At 39.2% G+C, this 17,454-nt stretch overlaps 1 protein-coding gene across 16 annotated transcripts in view; it reads left to right on the top strand.

Moving 5' to 3' along the window:
* C16H1orf141 (chromosome 16 C1orf141 homolog) overlaps positions 1 to 12,902 on the top strand; it is a 55,729-nt gene extending 42,827 nt beyond the window's left edge. For 9 of the 16 annotated variants that reach the window (XM_070486546.1, XM_044749438.2, XM_070486550.1 and 6 more), the window contains 4 exons: positions 507 to 651; positions 6,877 to 6,946; positions 8,160 to 8,349; positions 10,051 to 12,188. In XM_070486546.1, the coding sequence (XP_070342647.1) occupies positions 507 to 651; positions 6,877 to 6,946; positions 8,160 to 8,349; positions 10,051 to 10,638 (993 nt within the window). In that variant the 3' untranslated portion in view covers positions 10,639 to 12,188. Of the gene's footprint in view, positions 1 to 506; positions 652 to 6,876; positions 6,947 to 8,159; positions 8,350 to 10,050; positions 12,189 to 12,702 lie in introns of those variants that run through there. The other 7 variants (XM_070486555.1, XM_070486554.1, XM_070486557.1 and 4 more) reach the window with 3 other exon arrangements.
* The last annotated feature ends 4,552 nt before the right edge of the window (positions 12,903 to 17,454 follow it).

Below are 17,454 nucleotides of genomic sequence, written 5' to 3'. Positions count from 1 at the left end.
TATGGATCCAATGTGAGACCCTAACCCAGGAAAAACTGGATCATTTTTTTCAAGTTTCTCTTTCTTTGCTCAGAACTATTCTGCTGTACCTACTCTATGTATGAGACAATAAAGTTTCTGTTCACACGGAGAGGGCTTTTTTTCTCAGTATTTAAACTTTAGACTTTCTTTGCATTTGGAGAAATAAATTTTATATGCAGATAAACTCTATGTTTTAGAGACAAAGGAAATAAAAGTTAGTGAAAAGTGTGAGCATAGGCAAATTTTAAAATTTCTGTTGATTTCATTCCTCATCCATGAAGTGGTAATAACACCCAACTCATAGGGTTATTTTTTTTTTTGAGGATTAAATAAACATTGTGTTTGAAAGTATTTAAAGAACTAGACAGCTGTTAGTCATCATAATTACATATTCCAAATGTGAATAATTAACTATAAATTATTTATCCATATACACATGGAAAAAATAATTTCTAAGATAGTTTCCCACTTTTCCTGATGTCTAGGTGGAAAATTCTAGGCCTGTGCATCATCTATATTCACAGCCTAGACGAGCATGTGGAAGAACATTGGGTTCTACAGTCTTTTCTCCTGTACCCACCGTCCAATCGAATGCTTATAAGAAGGAAAAAGACTCTGCTTTATTTACAGGTATATACTCTTAACTTTAAGACGTAAGTGTTAAGAAAATCTTTTTTTTTTTTTAAGATTGGCATCTGAGCTAACAACCGTTGTCGATCTTCTTCTTTTTTTTTCTTCTCCCCAAAGTCCCCCAGTACGTAGTTGTATATTCTAGTTGTGAGTGCCTCTGGTTGTGCTATGCGGGACACCACCTCAGCATGGCCTGATGAGCGGTGCCATGTCTGCGCCCGGGATCACAACCGGTGAAACCCCGGGCCGCCGAGGCGGAGGGGGTGAACTTAACCACTGGGCCACAGTGCCGGCCCCAAGAAAATCTTTAACCAAGGATCATATTACCATGTATTTCACTACTTAATAACATCTAAAGACTTCCTATCATAAAAATGGTAAAGTTCAGATTACTTAGTATGGTATATAAGATCTTTCCAGACTCTATTCATTCTATCTCTTTATCCATATTGATTCCAGACGCACTGAACAGTCTGTTCCAACTACTGTGTGATTTGATCCATTCTGTTCTCTATGCTCGTATTATACTTCCCCACCTGATAGATTCCTATGCATCTTTAATAGTTGGGACACTTTTAGCTGCAATTAAGAGAAAATCTGCCTACATGTGGCTTAAACAATAAAGATATGTATAATCTCAAATGAGAAGAAGTCCATTAGTAAGGCTGTTCCGGGGTTGGTTAATTCAGGGGGTTAATGATGCCATCAAATACCCAGTTCCTCTATCCTTTCTCAACTTTCCTTAACTGTCTTAGCAAGTAGTAGTCCTCCTAGCCTTGCTGTACAATATGGTGACTGCTGTTCAAGAGAACTTGTATGGGTAACAACATCCACTGAAAAGGAGGAAAGCTCTTTGGTCCCTTGTAAGAATGAGGACAATATTCCCCAAAGCACCCCCAGCAGACCTCCCCTGTAACTCCCTGGCTGGAATTGCTTCATGCACCCCTATCTAAACCAACAAATCATTGTCGCCTTAGATTAGTTTCCAACTTTTAACATAAGTCACAGTAAGAAATACTTTTTATATCCCAGTCTAATACACACACAGACACACACAGAGCAGAAGATTCAGATTCATGGAGCCCTAATTATTTGTTTTTCTCTGCTAGTTGAACTTGATTGCAGTAATTTAGTGTTTTGTACAGTTATTACTAAGGATCCATGTGATGCACTCATTCTATTTCAATTTTTAAAATGCTAGTCAGGAGATACTAAATTGATTTATTGTCTACGTTGATGGGTTGTGGCTCACATTTTGAAAACACAGGCTTAGAATGTTCAAGATTCACTCCCTTGAGTTAGGAAGGAGCCCAGCCTCCCTTGAACGACATGGTTGCTTGGAGGAAGATGAATAAGATAGCAAAAAAAGAGATGAAGGGACTGTTAAGTAGGCAGTCCTCTGTTTCCCACACTATTCTTTAAGACTCCACTCAGATGCTGTATCTTCTCTCAAGTGTTCCCTGAAAGCAGCGGCAGGGTGTTCTACTCTGTCGGCAAAGCAAATTTCCCTTTGTAAAATTTCTTAAGTTTCTCTACAGAAGGGGCATTATAGTTCTTTTATCAAAGTCCCATATTAAGACTTCTGGGAACGTTGGCAACATAAATATAAGTTTATCTTGACCAAAATGAAAAGAAAAAGAAGAAAAATTCGTTAAATTGAAACTAGGACATTAATCCCAAACTCAAAAAAATCTGCTGCATATTACAATATGAAGTAGTTTGAAAGAATTTTCCAGAAGTTGATTCACAATTCCGTCTCCTGAGAGGAAGGAAGAATATTGAAAGAGCTAGTAGAAGATATGCTAAAAATATTCCCGTTAATCATCACCTCCCACCACACACACACACACACACACACACACACACACGCACACGCACTCAAAGAAAAGGAGTTAACCAATGGTGGGTCACGGAGAGATGGAAAATCCTCCCCCTTGAATTCCAAGTCAGCAGCACTCCAAGTCTGTCTTAGCAGTGTTTTGAGAAACACGTAATGACCACACTTAGTCAGTTATTTCCCTGGCTTCCTAGTGTTGCTTCAGATGTACTCAGTTAGGGGGAAAACCTCCTAAATTGGAGGAGTCAAGTCGTGCAAGGAGGGTCGACAACAGAAGAGACATGATGGAATTTCCTAGGAACCATCTTTGCAAGTGTGAATAATAGCCACCAAGATAACTGCGTGAAGAAAAACATAGGTCCCCATCAAACAGCCTAAGAGCCACGAGGCCTTTCTTTGACTAAGTTCCTCTCAAAACCAAATTGCTTAGCCCAAGAGAGAGGTAAAAAACTGGAACCCAAATGGCACCTTGCACATAAATGGACAGTGTTCTCCACCACCACGACAGCAGAGTCATGAAGAGGTCTCACACACATGCAGTGCTCAGAAACAGGTTTCCCCAAGATTTTTCAGGGCTCCAGCTCCCCCATCAGTCTACTCAGGCAGATACAGAAAAAATATCTGGATTTACACGTTAATTTCTCAGGGGAGAATTTAACAGTACTCAGGTAAACAAGGAGAGCATCCAAAGAAAATGTACCCCTATTATTTTTGGACTAATATCAAGCCCAGGTTTAAGTGTCCTGAGTCAAAGGTGAGTAGATAGAAAAACAAAAACAAAACATGGGACGTATCAGAGATTCTGTAGCCAAAAAAGGAAATAATTTAAAAGATAGCTGACGGTCACATTTTTTGTATCCCATACAACAGGAGATAATTTAGACAATAATCATTTTTTGTGCTCAAGAAACTAAAGAAAATAAGAATTTTATGAAATAAGATTTGAAAATATAAAAAGTAATTGTCAAGGATGAAATTGTGCTATCTGAGCTAAAAACATTTTTTAGGAAAATCACATAGAATGCCATGTGAAGGCACAAAAATGTGGCTAGATTAGACAAGACAGTAGATTGAGGGGAGAAAATAGATATCCCACATTGAGTTAACCAGTGTGTTTGAAGAGGAGAACAGAACAAGTTGAATGAAGTGACTGAACGGGGAGTGGGGAAACTATCTGGAGATACTGGAAATGCTCAACATCTTGGTTTTGGTGATGATTGCATTAATATATATATAGTTGTCAAAAATCATCAAACTGTACATTTAAAATGTGTGTATTTAAATGTATGTAAATTATACCTCAATAAAGGTAAATTGAAAAGAAAACAAAGACTAACACTACAAAAGTCTAAAACACCAAAAATATAATAAATTAAAATAATCTGTTACATCTAAAATAATCTACAGAAAATAATTTAATATTTAATAATCTAAAATAATGAGAAAAGTGTTTGTATAAATGCAGGGAATATTAATAATATTTCATTTAAAATACAAACTAAGATTAGTTTTTAAAGTCATGAATTATGTTATAATTAAATATATAAATAATTTATCAGATTCTGTGCTCATCATTGTTTCCTGCATCCTGCCATCTGTGTTCACTTTTATTTTTCTTGAATGACATCCTTTAATAGTTCTTTCAATGATGAGTTGTTGGTTCTTAACTCTTTTTGATCCTTGTATATCTGGAAGTGCCTTTATTTTGCTGTCACTCTTGAATAACAGTTTAGTTGATATTGATTTTTAGGTTGAAAATTATTTTCTCTCAGCACTTTAAAGATACAGCCTCATTCGCTTCTGGAATCAATTATAGGTTAGAAATCTCCTCTTGGTCTAATTGTCACTCCTTTGTAGAATGACAATTAATGTCATTCCTTTACTTTCTGGTAATTTCGGGAATTTTCTCTGCATTCTTTATGATCTGCATTCACTACAATGCATGTAGGTATAGATTTATTCTTATCTCTCATCCTCACTTTGTGAAATACACTTCTGTTAGTTAGAATTATTGGCCATTCTCTCTTCAAATATAGATTCTCCACCATTTCCTACATTTTCCTCTTCCAGAACTATTAGACAAAGTGTTTGTCTTTCAATCTATCTTTCATGTCTTCTAATGGTTCTTTCATATTTTTCATTTATCTGTCTGTGCATTCTTAGTGAATTCCTTGGTGTTTTCTTCCAATTCATTAATTCTCTGTTTGGTTCTGTAATCCAGAGTTATATTATTTATTTCCAAGATTTCCAAGTGTTTTTATATTGACTTGTTCTGTTTTTTTTTTCACTTCAGCCTGTTTTTATCTCACCATATCTTGTGTTTTTATGTGAATAGTTTTTCGTTTGTGTCTTTGAAGTTCCTAAACATGCCATATTTTATCAACTCTAAGATGTCACCAATGATACTGTCAATTAAACTATGACAGAATGCTAACATACACCATAGAATTGAGATATGGTAAGAATTTTAAAGTTGTTTTTAGGTTTTTCTATTTAATTTTATTGCCAAATTTATCTTCTATTTGTTGACTTTGCTGATTGTCTTTCTTAGCTTTATATTTTTCAGTGTTTTAGACTTTTAGAAGGTTCTCTCTTCCCTCAACACTTACCCACTTCACCTTCCTCCTTCCTTTCTAGACGTTTTACCACCCATTGCTGCCACTCAGACCTCATGGCCCTCAGGCCAAACTAGATTTGAGAGTTGTGAATGGGGCTCCCCCTCTGGGAGATACTGGGGATATGGCAGATCCAGTCATCGTGCCTCGGTGTGGTTTGACTTAGTTCCTGGTCCCCAGTTGGCAGTGGGAAGGATTGATTTCTAGTCTCTTTTCGCAAGCCAGGGAACCTCCACCCAGCCCCTTATTTCGGGCAGTGCATCTGTCTTCCTCCCGTTTGCCTTTCCCATTTCTGTAAATGGCATCTACCCAATTGCTGAGGCCAAAAATCTAGAAATCATCCTTGATTTCTTTTTTCCCCGATATTCCATATCCAATCCACCAGTCAATATAGTTCGATCTACCTCCAAAATATAAGCTGAAGCCCACCACCCACTCTGCTACAATCCTTGTCTAATCCACCAACATGTCTTATCTAGACCACAGCAACAGTCTTAACTGTTACTCCATTGCCACTCTTGCCATCCACATTCCCCCTGACTTCCACGGACTGTTCATCTCTGAGCAGGCAGAGTGACCTTTCCAAAGAATAAATCAAACCACTTTATTATTCCATGAAAAACTCTCCAAATGATCTCTATTATAACCAGAATAATATCTTAACTCTTCACTATGGCTTATGTGGTCTTATATGATTTGCTACCTATCTCATCTTACCCTACTCTCCCCCTCACTCCTGCACTCCAGCAATGCTGGCCTTTCGCTGCCTTCAGCATTCCAAGCTGATTGCACAATGAGACCTTTACCCTAGCTCCCTCTGCCTAGTAGTCTGTTCCTCCAGCTCTTCACCTGGCTGCCTCGTTCTCTTTCTCAGATTTCAACTCAAATATCCCCCCCTGAGAGAGACCGCTTGTGGCCACCCTAGGTGAAGTACCATGTTCATATTTTTCCATAATACTCACAAGTAGTTGAAATTATTTTATCTACTTGTATGTTGGTTGGTTTGCTTGTTTATTGGCTATTTCTTCCTTTTAGAATGGAGCTCCCCAACCAATATACTGTGGTCACCTGTTGTGCTCGAAGGTGTTAAAGATGTGCTGAAATATTGATTTTCAGCCTTCAAAGACTGCTGGGTTGGCCGCGAGGTAGCCTGGCTACAAGTGCACTCAAATGTTTATCCCAGTGTACTGTGCAAAGAACATGAATTAAAATGTTTGCCATGATGTGGAAAGGTTAGGAAGCTTTCCGCTAGAATAGAAACTACTTGAGGACAAGGAGAAAGCTGGATTTATTGCTAGTAGCACGTGTGTCTGGGAACACTCTTAAGAAAGTAGAGAAATACTGGAATGGCCACCAGGCATGTTTGGAAGAGTTCAACCTCTGACACTTTCTGAAAGCCTGGTGGCAAGATCTGTTTGCCACCTGCTAACTCACTTCCCTCCATGCCACCAGCGTTTAACCATCTGAGGCTTCCTGCTGGCCAGTGATGGCTTTACATATTTGAGAGACATGAAAATTTGGGAATGCCTTTCTTTCACAAAAATCTCCAAGACCAGTTTTCTGTTTGATCTGTCTTAGCCAAACATTAGATTCTTGATCTTCTCCAGTTCTATCTTGTTCACTTGAGAAGTTTTACTGAGTAGCTATGACAGATCAGGCACTATACCAGGTGGTTTCCATGTGTTATTTTACATTGTAAAATATTTTATATAAGGTATTTTCTAAATGCCATAATATTTATATGTCTTTGATGAAAATCTTTTATAATTTCAGCTCAAACTGACAAAAAACCTAGGGAATCATTTGATTTGGTTGGTCACTTAGAAGATTATGTAAATAAAAGGTAATTTATTTTAAAATTTTTAATGTTTTATTCTGTTCAATGATGTTTGTAATAGGAAGAGTTCTGCTTTTATTTTCTAGTAGACAAGAAAGAATTTCTTCTGACTTCCTATTACCATTTAGGCCATGCTGTAAGCCAATGACTGGTCCAAGATTGCTCAGCTAGTCAGCATCACATTCAGACCTTAAGCACATGTTCTCTCTGCTGCAAGTTTACAGTCAAATGGAGAGAAAAACAAGGAAAATTAAAGGGAGAGAATACAATTGTGTTTTTGTAGTAGAGACAAAAATTTAATTTCACTGCAACATGGATGTGCTCTTTCTCACGAGATCCTAAAACTCTGTGTGATGAAAAAAATCGTATTAGTCCAGCGTGTTTTAAACTTTGGAGCAATAAGGTATAGCCTCTTTAGGTTGAGCTCTGTCTTTGTTTCTTTCTAAGATGGTATCTGAGTATATGAATGAGCAGCTCAGTGGACTTAGTGACACTAAGAGGGAGTTGACCAAGAATGTTGGTCACTGCCCTTGTACCACTGGTCTCATTCCTACATGTTCTGTGGCTGCTGACATCTGCAGCTCATGAACTTCTGGTCTATTCTCTCTGAACTTAGATAGGGGCTACTCTCAACTCTCATTAGTATGGTGGAGCTCTCTGAGTCTCTGTCATGTCCTTCATCTGTCCTTAACCTGTCCTTTACCCATGCCAAGGCTTTGCTATGGCAAAGGCCTCTGCAATGGCAAGCTCCTTGACAAGCCTAAAGTCAGTATCCATGTCACATGTGACCCAAGGGAGATCTGGAATGAAACTGTGTCCTCTCTCTGCCTAACCACACCATTCCATCCTGTTAACAAAGCTGGGGCCAGCCTACGTTGGCATGAAGCTGCCCTGCGAAGCACTTGTCTCCCAGAATCTCAGTGAAGGATGTGGCAAATTTCTCTCTACTTTTGCTGTTTCTCCTCTTTCTACATAACACCCCTCCTCCCTACTCAAAAACCAAAGAGGCACACATCTTACTGTCTTGCTTCCGCCTCTGATTTTGCTATTTCCCCTACAAACCAGGCAGGAAGGGATGGTCTTGTCAGGTTGAAAGTCTGTGGCAGAGGGTTTGGGGGAGGTGTTGGCAGTGCCTTTGAGGACTAGGGGAGACAGACAAGAACTGACAAGCTGAGATCAGCCCTGTGAACATTTACGCTGAACTTGTGTTCATTTTCAGAAGAAAATCTCCTCTGCAGACGAACGATTCTAGTACAAAAGAAAATAAATCCACCACAAATTACCAATTAAGTGAGTATTGTTTAGTTAGAAAGAAAAGCTTGCTCCCCTTGTGCTTCGAGGATGAATTGAAAAAGCCAAATGCCAAGATAATCAACATTAGTCCAGCAAAGACAGTAACTTCTCACATGGTAATAAGAATATCTACTACTCTTGAGCAAACACATGTATTATTACTACTTGTGGGAATCTTAGATTCTAGTGACCAGAGCTTTGATAAATCCTTCTGACCTCTTGGTTTCACATTCTGAAGTGACAACAACACCAATTCTTAATGCTCTTTTTAGAATCACCACTCCAAAAATGGGGTGTCCTTTGCACCAGCTGAAAATTTTGTTTTTCTTTATGAAGAAGGCTTTTTCAAATTTTCTTGATTATAAAATAAATATAAAATTCAAATGATGTTTTAAAAAATGACTGCCCGCTATTTCACTTTTCTATCAATCTATTTTGGGTATTTCAACAGAAAATACATTCATAGACCATCTGGTAGCTCCCAGAGTCTCTAGGAAGGCTGCAGAGACAACCTGGCTTGTAAGCTTAGCCAGTCAGGAGTTACACCATTACAGCCCCAGACCGCTCCCTTGGGGCTGCGGCTTTTGTAGCAGATAACAGTTTACTATTCTGATGCTGGGCTGGGGACATATTTCTAAGACCTTTGCCACTGCTGCCCTTCAAAGCTAGATATATCTACCACCATCCTCACTAGAATAGTTTTCACAAGGCCCAGTTGGTCACAGTGCTTGCTTTTTCTGAGCTGAAGACTCTCACAGGTGCATCTCATTGGCAGAGCCCAGGTCACACGCCTGTGCCCTAACTTCAAGGGCAGCTGATACCTCTGCCTAAGGGGACATAGACTGATAAGGTGGGAAATGCCAAAGGTGGTGGACAGACCAACAACATGACAAACCTCCAGTACTCTGCCTAAATGGATAACATTGGCATCACCACTAGATTGCAAGGCTAGATCTTTTGTCTTTTCAGTATCATAGGCATTAATGTAACTTTCACACTAAGTACACTAACAGACAATTCGATGATCCTTGTTTCTTATTTTATTAATTATATTTCTAAAGGAAAAGTAGCAATCATTGACTTAAAGTTTGCAAACTAAATACTGGCAATATGCATATTTGACTGGTTCCTTTGGAATTAATCATTTTACCTTATAATGGAAACATGGGAAAGAGTTTAGTGAGTAGCTCATACATACAGATTTTCTACTACTGTGATAAAAATAGTCTATTTTTAACTCAGTCCATTACTTTGGCTATTTTATTCCAAAGCTATGTATTGAGCACCTTTTATGTACTAAGTGTTGGGGTACAATAATAATCATTGTAAAGATAATTTTATATTTTCTGAATTATTTATTAGGATATCCAGACTTTTAATTTTTGTTTGTAATCAGTTATGGTCTTTGACTCAATCCATTTTTTTGGTATGCTTCTTGTTTCCGGGCATGGAAATCTAAGAAATGTCAGAACAGTGTTCCATTCTACCAACTCTCCTATTTCCCAATGACAACACTCAAACATTTAAGAAATATATTTATTTCTTTATATCCACTTTATTTCAAAAAGGGTTTTAGGAGGCCAAAAGTTTAGATTTTGCCTCTAACATCTCAACAGAGTATTAAGAAGAGAAGGAAGTATGTCACATAAGAGTATATCTTTTTTGTGTGTTCAAATATCATGATTGTTAACGGTATTAAAAACTTCTATGTAGTCATTTTTAGAATCTTTTACCATTTTATTTTCATGTTTAAAAATACATGTAGCCTTCTTGCCTCAATAGACTGATAACTAAGTACTCTTTTCTCTAATCCATAGGAACAAAAGGACACAAACCCCATAATTTTTCATGAGACTGGATATGTACAAATGTTACTTTTGACAAAAAATAGGCTTCCTTACCATCCTATGGAAAACAGAAACATTTACCCATATAAAAGAACAAATTTGGTTTTAGAAAGAAATCGTGAAATTCTCAAATCTTTAATTAGTTATCAATCTGTTACTCCTTCTAAACCTAAAGGAGCTCTTTCGACAGAAAGGAGGGAAGGTACACAAGCTGTGCCTTTTGATGTGCACCATAGAGCTGCCAAGGATAACTCAAGGAAGGAAGCTAGTAAGCAGACATTTGACAACATATCCTGGAATAAACTCTGTAATTTCTCACAGACTTTTTCCAACATAACAAAAAAGTTTGTGGGTTTCCTTGAAAAAACTCTTACTCAAGAAATGAGTGCTAAAACTAGCAAATTTGGAAGAATGCTTTCTACAGTAAAACCAGTGAGCAAATTTAGTGCCTTACCTGTCAAATATTGCTCAAAGCCTTTAAAAAATAAACTCGAAGTCCATAAGTTAAGTAATGTAACGCCGCTGGACGATTTGTTAAACTTGCCAAATGAAAATTAAACAGCTCACAAAATATTGTGTATACAGCGATATTTGGGTAGCAAGAAGCAAATCATGAGTTCCAAGATCATGGAAGAAATTCTTATCTAAATAGTAACGTTCTAATGGATGGTGTAAGAAAGCAAAGCATAGAAATTGGAGTTACAAATCAACAGTGGTCTGTTCAAGAAAAGCCAACATTTTTAGTAAATACAAGGACAAAATCAGGAAATAATTATCAACAGGAGGAACTTGTTCATGAACTTTTGTTATCTCAATTAGATTCCTCAGCCATCAGCATTCCTACAGTAGAGTCTGTTGGGGACCAAGAATGGCGTAGACTGATTTACTACTGGACACCAAATAACAGTACTACCTTGCTCTGTAATTGAATATCAAATCTGATAAATGTACCTTTGACTTGCTGCATGTGGAATTAATTGTATATCTGTATTTTAGATAATAATTAGAAAATAGTATTACATTAGCAACTCATGCAATTAAAAAGTCTTTGTAAAATTTCAAATAGCTGTTTGTTAGTAGACGTTGGAACTTCATTGCTATATAATGCCTTTTCCAAGCATAACTTTGACTTTTTTCTGAATTGTTAAATAATTTAAAAGAATAACTCATCTTTAATAAGCTAAATAATTTTGGCAGCAAATCCTATAAAGTATTGACCATTTTAAGTATATTATCACATAGCTATTTTACTGTTTCTCATCAACTTCTCATTAACCCCAACAGCATAAAGACAGAACTCAACTTAGAAACAAGTTGCATTTCAAAAGTTCATTTGTAATCCATTTGTTCAAGGACTTTTAAAAATCTTAATTGTTAGTGCTTGAAAAGCATGGGTTTAATTAGAAGCCTTTCAGTTAAGGGAAGGCTTTGGGGTGTTTTGGAAACTTTCAAAGGTGAGGACGTAACCTTGCTCCGTTTCATCTGTTTCCACTCCGGATTCCTCCTCCTTCTCCTCCTTCTTCCTTTTCTTCTCCTCCTTCTTAGTGAAAAGATCCCAAGGTTTGCATCCTAGGAAAATAGAAAAAGTATAAAATAAACCAAAAGAATTTATGAATAAGAAATCAGAGATACTTAAGTAGAAATAAAAGTATAGCTTAAAAGGATAACAAAAGTTATTGTTTGGTGTGTTTGTTTTTAAAATATATAAACCTTTCTCAAGCCTGATTTAAAAGGAAGGAGGGATTACAACTGAGAAAAATAACCATAGAAATATGAGAGAATAAAAGAATCATAATCACTATTACATGTAAATTTATGCCAACAAATTTTAAAATCTAGAAAATAGTGGGTGATTTACTATCACAAAGGAAATGATGGGGGGCCAGTCCTATGGCATAGTGGTTAAGTTCAGTGCATTCCGCTTTGGTGGCCTGGATTCAAGGGTTTGGAGCCTGGGTGTGGACCTACACCACTTGTCATCCATGCTGTGGTAGTGACCCACATATAAAGTGGAGGAAGATTGGCACACATTTTAGCTCAGAGCTAATCTTCCTCAAGCGAAAAAAGAGGAAGATTGGCAACAGATGTTAGCTCAGGGCTAATCTTCCTCAGCCAAAAAAAAAAAAAAAAAAGGAAGTGATCAAAATTGACCCTTGGGAATGGATATTTTGAATAGACCAATTTCCTAGAAGACAGTGGCATGCACCAGCACTATATGAGTACATAAATAGTTTTTCTCACTTTATTATTGAAGCCAGTGTGGTAAACAGAATTCCAAAGATGTCTCCCCAAGATTCTCACCCCTTGTTATTCAATCAAACACTAATCTGAATATTGTTGCGAAAAGACTTTGCTGATGACTTTAAGGTTACTAACCATCTGACCTTAAAATATGGAGATTATTCTGAATTATTAGTGGGCCCAATGTAATCACAGGATCCCTTAAAAGCAGAAGAATGCAGAAATCAAAGAGATGCGGCAGAAGAGAAGGTAAGAAAGATGGGGTAGAAGTGGAAGCTGGAGATCTTAATTCATAAGGGCAAAGTTTTTGAGCACTTGTTTACAATATCCCCAGTTTGTTCACAGTTACTCATTTTGTCCCTATTTGCCATGCTTCTGCAGAGCTGGAGTGTCTTTTCCTATCCCATTGGCTTGGGCTTGGTCAGGTGACTGACTTTAACCAATAGGAGGTGAGCAGCCATGACTGGCATGTTTCGCTTGGTTTCACTTGCTCCTGTCCCCCACCGTGAGAACAGCAGGTCTCAGGCAGTGGCCACTCCTTGAACCTGGGTGCCAGTATGAGAAGATGTTGGGAACCAAGGCCAGCTGAATCCTGCAAAGCCCAGAAGAGCCTCAGCCAACACACAGCCCTCGTGTAACACAATCCAGTCATAATTTTTTTGATGTTGTAAGTCATTAAGACAATGGAATTGTTTCCACAAGGTCAGACTAGTTCAGTCTCCTTGGGACTTTGATCCTGGAATTTAACGTTTCACGAGGAATTTTATAGATGGAGAAGGTTTATATTCAAAACTCGGCATCTCTATGTTGTTAGCATTTTATTATTAGAGTATGTTAATCTCATAACAGTACCTCTGATGAATTATACTGGGCAATGGGCTGGCTATAATTTGAGATGGGAAATAAAATAAGAAATGAAATTTTTATCTTGACACATCATCCTCTTGGAGTTAATTTAATTAATATAATGATTAATGTATATTTTAGAGCCTTCTGGATGCAGAATTAAACTATTGACCAACACTCCTAGGATAGTCCAAAAAGGCACATGGGGGAGCCACCTCATAAGGTAGGAGCAGAACCTCCCTAAAAGCTGCTAAGCTCTCTCCAGAGAGTGCTAGACACACCCTTGACTGACCAGAAATTTAGTGGCTAACTTCAAAAGGTAAGGGAAAGTTAGGCAAGGACACTTCTTTCCCTGCTCCTCTTGTTTCCCTATGGAGAGAGGGACTTCTCTATGGTAACACTCATGGTCTCTGGCACCACTCGTTGCTCACTTTTCCCCACTAGGAGGAGTGAGAAGCCGCATTAGCGGTGGTAGCAATTAGCTCAAGTTTCTTGACTGGGTAGGACTAATATATTAAAAGACCATAAGCACTAAGGAATTGATTATTCTCTTCTCTTTCTGCCTCAGATCAGAGGGAGCAGCAGTAGATGCAGTAAATGTGTGCATTCTGCAGACTCAAACGTTCCGTTGGGTGGGCAGTCCCATTCTTGGAGACAGGGAGGCAGAACACAGTCCCAAACAAGTCTGTTTAGCTCTCAAATCTAAGCCATGCTCTCCAAACAGCTCGAACTGTGTTAGGATGGAGATCAGCCTACCCTCTGCGTCTATCTCTCAGTTGCTTCAAAATTTGGGTGGGCAAGATGGGCTTTATTTCTTAGCCCCCTCCTACACCAACATATTTTTTCCACTGTACTCTCCCAAAATGCCTGTTGTCAAAGATACTGGTTCCATCATACGACTGAGTGTGGATGTGATGGGGTGGGAGGGAGAGAACCACCAGCGCAATTCAGACTGCTTACAGGTCATCAGTCTTTTCCTGGAACTCAGAGTCTAATGCCCTGGACCGGTCTCACCTATTCCTACACCTACCTCAGCTCCTAAAACACCAGACTGGGCTGAACCTAGTGTCCTACTTGTTCCAGCATGGTGACTGGAAGTTTAACATAGGTGACCTACCCACAGGGAATGCCTTTTTTGAGAAGATACATCATTAAATCTGAGATGACCCTTTACCGCCTTGACCATACTGTAAGCAGCACATCTGGAAACTGTTCTTCCTGTTACACAGGGCATTAGAATCTTTGCATACCCCATTTAAATCTCTACCCGAGTGCCACAAGATGTGTGTACTCTGACCAGGAGCCCACACCCAGGTACTCCCATTTTAAAAGAGCAGACCTAAAGTTCCACTAATTTTGACACATTTGTTCCAGCAAAATCTCTCCCTTAACTCTACTATTCTCTGTTACTAACCTAGATGTCCCTTCCTGGTACCACCAACAAATTTACCTTGATCGCATCTTTGGTAGCAAAGTAATTTCTCCTTTTTTCACTTCCTCTTCTTTTTTCCTACCCCCATCCCCATCACTCCTAAACACACACACACACACACTAGCAGGGTAGATTTTTGTGGGACTATGCAGCCTCTGAGCTTAGAAAATCATAGTCATATAAGTTTGCCTTTCCCCAGAGCTGAGAGCGCCTTCACGGTTTCAGTATGTGCTGACCATCCAGCCTTGGCTTGAATACCTCAGGTGGGAGTGATGTCACTATCCTCAAAACAGCCCATGCCATTTTCAGGTCTTGCTGATTCTGCACCCACCAGGGACCTGACAGGAAGGAGATGGTCAAAATCACCCACCATCAAAGTGGATAGTTTGAGAATTTAATAAGGGGCTACTTGCCAAGGCATCAGCTCAGTGTAAGGAAACTACAAAGGATAATGTAATGCTCTAGAGCTGGTAAGCACCCTGGCCTGCGGGGCTGAAGGGACGGTGGGGTTAGAGGAATGGTGGCAGAGAGGAGCATGTGGCGGCAACATGTGGTAACACCCAGGGAGGAACCCGCAGGGGTGATAATAGATACCAGAACCTCACTCTTCTCCTGCCCTCTTGTGCCTTTAGTGCCTCCCGTGGGCTACAATCAACCAAAAGTCTGGGTTTAAGACAGGGTTGGGACTAGAGTGAAGCAAGAGACGCAATGAGGGCCCAACAGAGGAGGAGGCACTTTCTGTCAGGGCCCCCGAGTGGGTGCCTCCTGCAGTGTCCTGCCCCGGGCTCCTCTCTCTCCTCGCTCTGGTCCCAACCCCAGTTTAGGAGAGCCCATTGATGTACTCCACAGAAAGCCCCCTCCCGGGGCACGGAGCTGAGGATCCTCTGGGAGATACTCAGTATGCACTGTGAGGAAGTTCTTCACAGGAGATTCAAGTTCTGGGGCTTCCACTGAACCCACTTGGCCCACTGCACTTGATCCAGGAGCGTTACTAGACCAAGTGAGATTTCTTCTAAGTATAATTTTCAAAAAGTTAAAATGCATGGCTCTCATAAAAATGTAAAATGAATGCATGTCAGATTGTATTCAACCCATTAATTAATGAGTAAAGAGTAAGATGTTAAAACCAGTTCAAAAGAAAACCTACAGACAGATTTATATAGTCAAGTCAGCCAAAAGAATGTTAAAGTGAATATGCTAATGAATGCAAAGCTGGTTAATATCCTATAGGGCAATAAATTTAAAACTTAAGGGCTATCTTTTCTCCCAGAGGGAACTCAATTATATCTCTACAAATTTATTTGCATCGCTACAGACAAGAGTCACTTGCATTACACTGGTTTTCGACAAATTAACTTCTTCTAAATAGAAAGCCAATCAAAGGTGCACACCCCCATAGAATTAATTAATCCACCAAAGATCCATTCGGCAATTCCCATCATTCTACTGGAAGGACATCCAGTTATATTTCTTATTTCTACTATTGGATAATTTTTTAAAACATTTCTCCTCTGCCTGGAAGCCATTCAGATACTTAAAGACATCAGAGACATCTCCTTTTTCTCCAGGAGTCAGGTCCCCAGGATTAGACACAGGTGTGCTGCGAGCAGGACAGTGTTGTATTTCAATTCCAAGGGGAGAATCAAAACCAGTCATTGTTAAAGCCTAGGGGATAGTATTAAACGTAAATCCTATTTACCGCCTATTTCACTCTAAAGAAAACCTTCATTATATACATTCTTTTCCCACAAAAGAGGTAGGACACAGCATTTATAGCTGTAGCAGTGGGATGACAAGAAAGAGACAAAGAACTAGTCAGACAGGTAGTCACAATGTAGATTCCAAAGTGGCATTTAGTTTGTCAACATGCCTAATTCATTTTAGTCAATAGTTAATTTGATCCAAACACTACATTTCTGTGTGAACCAGAATCAAAATATGGGTTCTCCATTTCAGATATGAACTACACATGTTTAGGGCAATAATTGGTAAATTGATGCCTCTAAAAACAATTCTATTCCATTCTTTTGTCTTATTTTTTTTTCCTCCCAGCATCCTTACTATCTTGCTCTTTTCCTCTTTTCTTTCATTGATTTGCTTAGGACCTCGGAGGTAAAAAGGATCTTGAAAATCTTCTAGATCAGAGCTGTCCAGTAGAATGTTCTACAGTGATGAAAATGTTCTATATTTGTGCTGTTCGATCCAGTAACTGCTAGCCACATGTGGCCACTGAACACTTAAACTGTTTCTAGGGCAGGGTTTCTCAAACTCAGCCGTACTGACCTTTTGGGTTGGATAATTGTTGTTGCTAACATTGCTGAGAAAATTCATCCACCGTGCTGAGTAGGTGCGTGCACCGTCATCCTAACTTTAGCCTTGTTCTCTCAGCAGTCTTATTTAACTCCTGTTGACTTCCCTTCACACATTCCATGGTGGCTGTTCCAAACTCTCATGCCTTCACCCTGCCCGCCAGCTCCAAGAATAGGAGGAAAGCAAAACCAGTCACAGCTGTAATATGAGATTACTTCCTCGTGTAATCCTAAATTTACTTAAAATTTCCACTTCCCATGTGGGTGACAGTACCAATCATCTCTGAGTTTCTCCATGCTGTGAGAAATGCAAAGTGGGCTTACTTGTCTCCTTGGATCTAAGAGAGGGAGCTCAGTGTAGTGAAAAGAACATGGCATGGAGAAACAAGAGGCCAGGGTTCTGCAACTGGTTCTATTAATGACTCACATGGGGGCCGAGTGGTTAAGTTCACACGTTCTGCTTCATCAGCCCAGGGTTTCGCCGGTTCGGATCCTGGGCACGGACATGGCACTGCTCGATCATCAGGCCATGCTGAGGTGGTGTCC

This window comes from Equus asinus, chromosome 16 (genome assembly GCF_041296235.1).
Source record: "Equus asinus isolate D_3611 breed Donkey chromosome 16, EquAss-T2T_v2, whole genome shotgun sequence".
NCBI classification, from domain to species: Eukaryota; Metazoa; Chordata; class Mammalia; order Perissodactyla; family Equidae; genus Equus; species Equus asinus.
The sequence above is the reverse complement of the archived record's forward strand: the minus strand, read 5'-3'. Positions and strand labels throughout refer to the sequence as shown.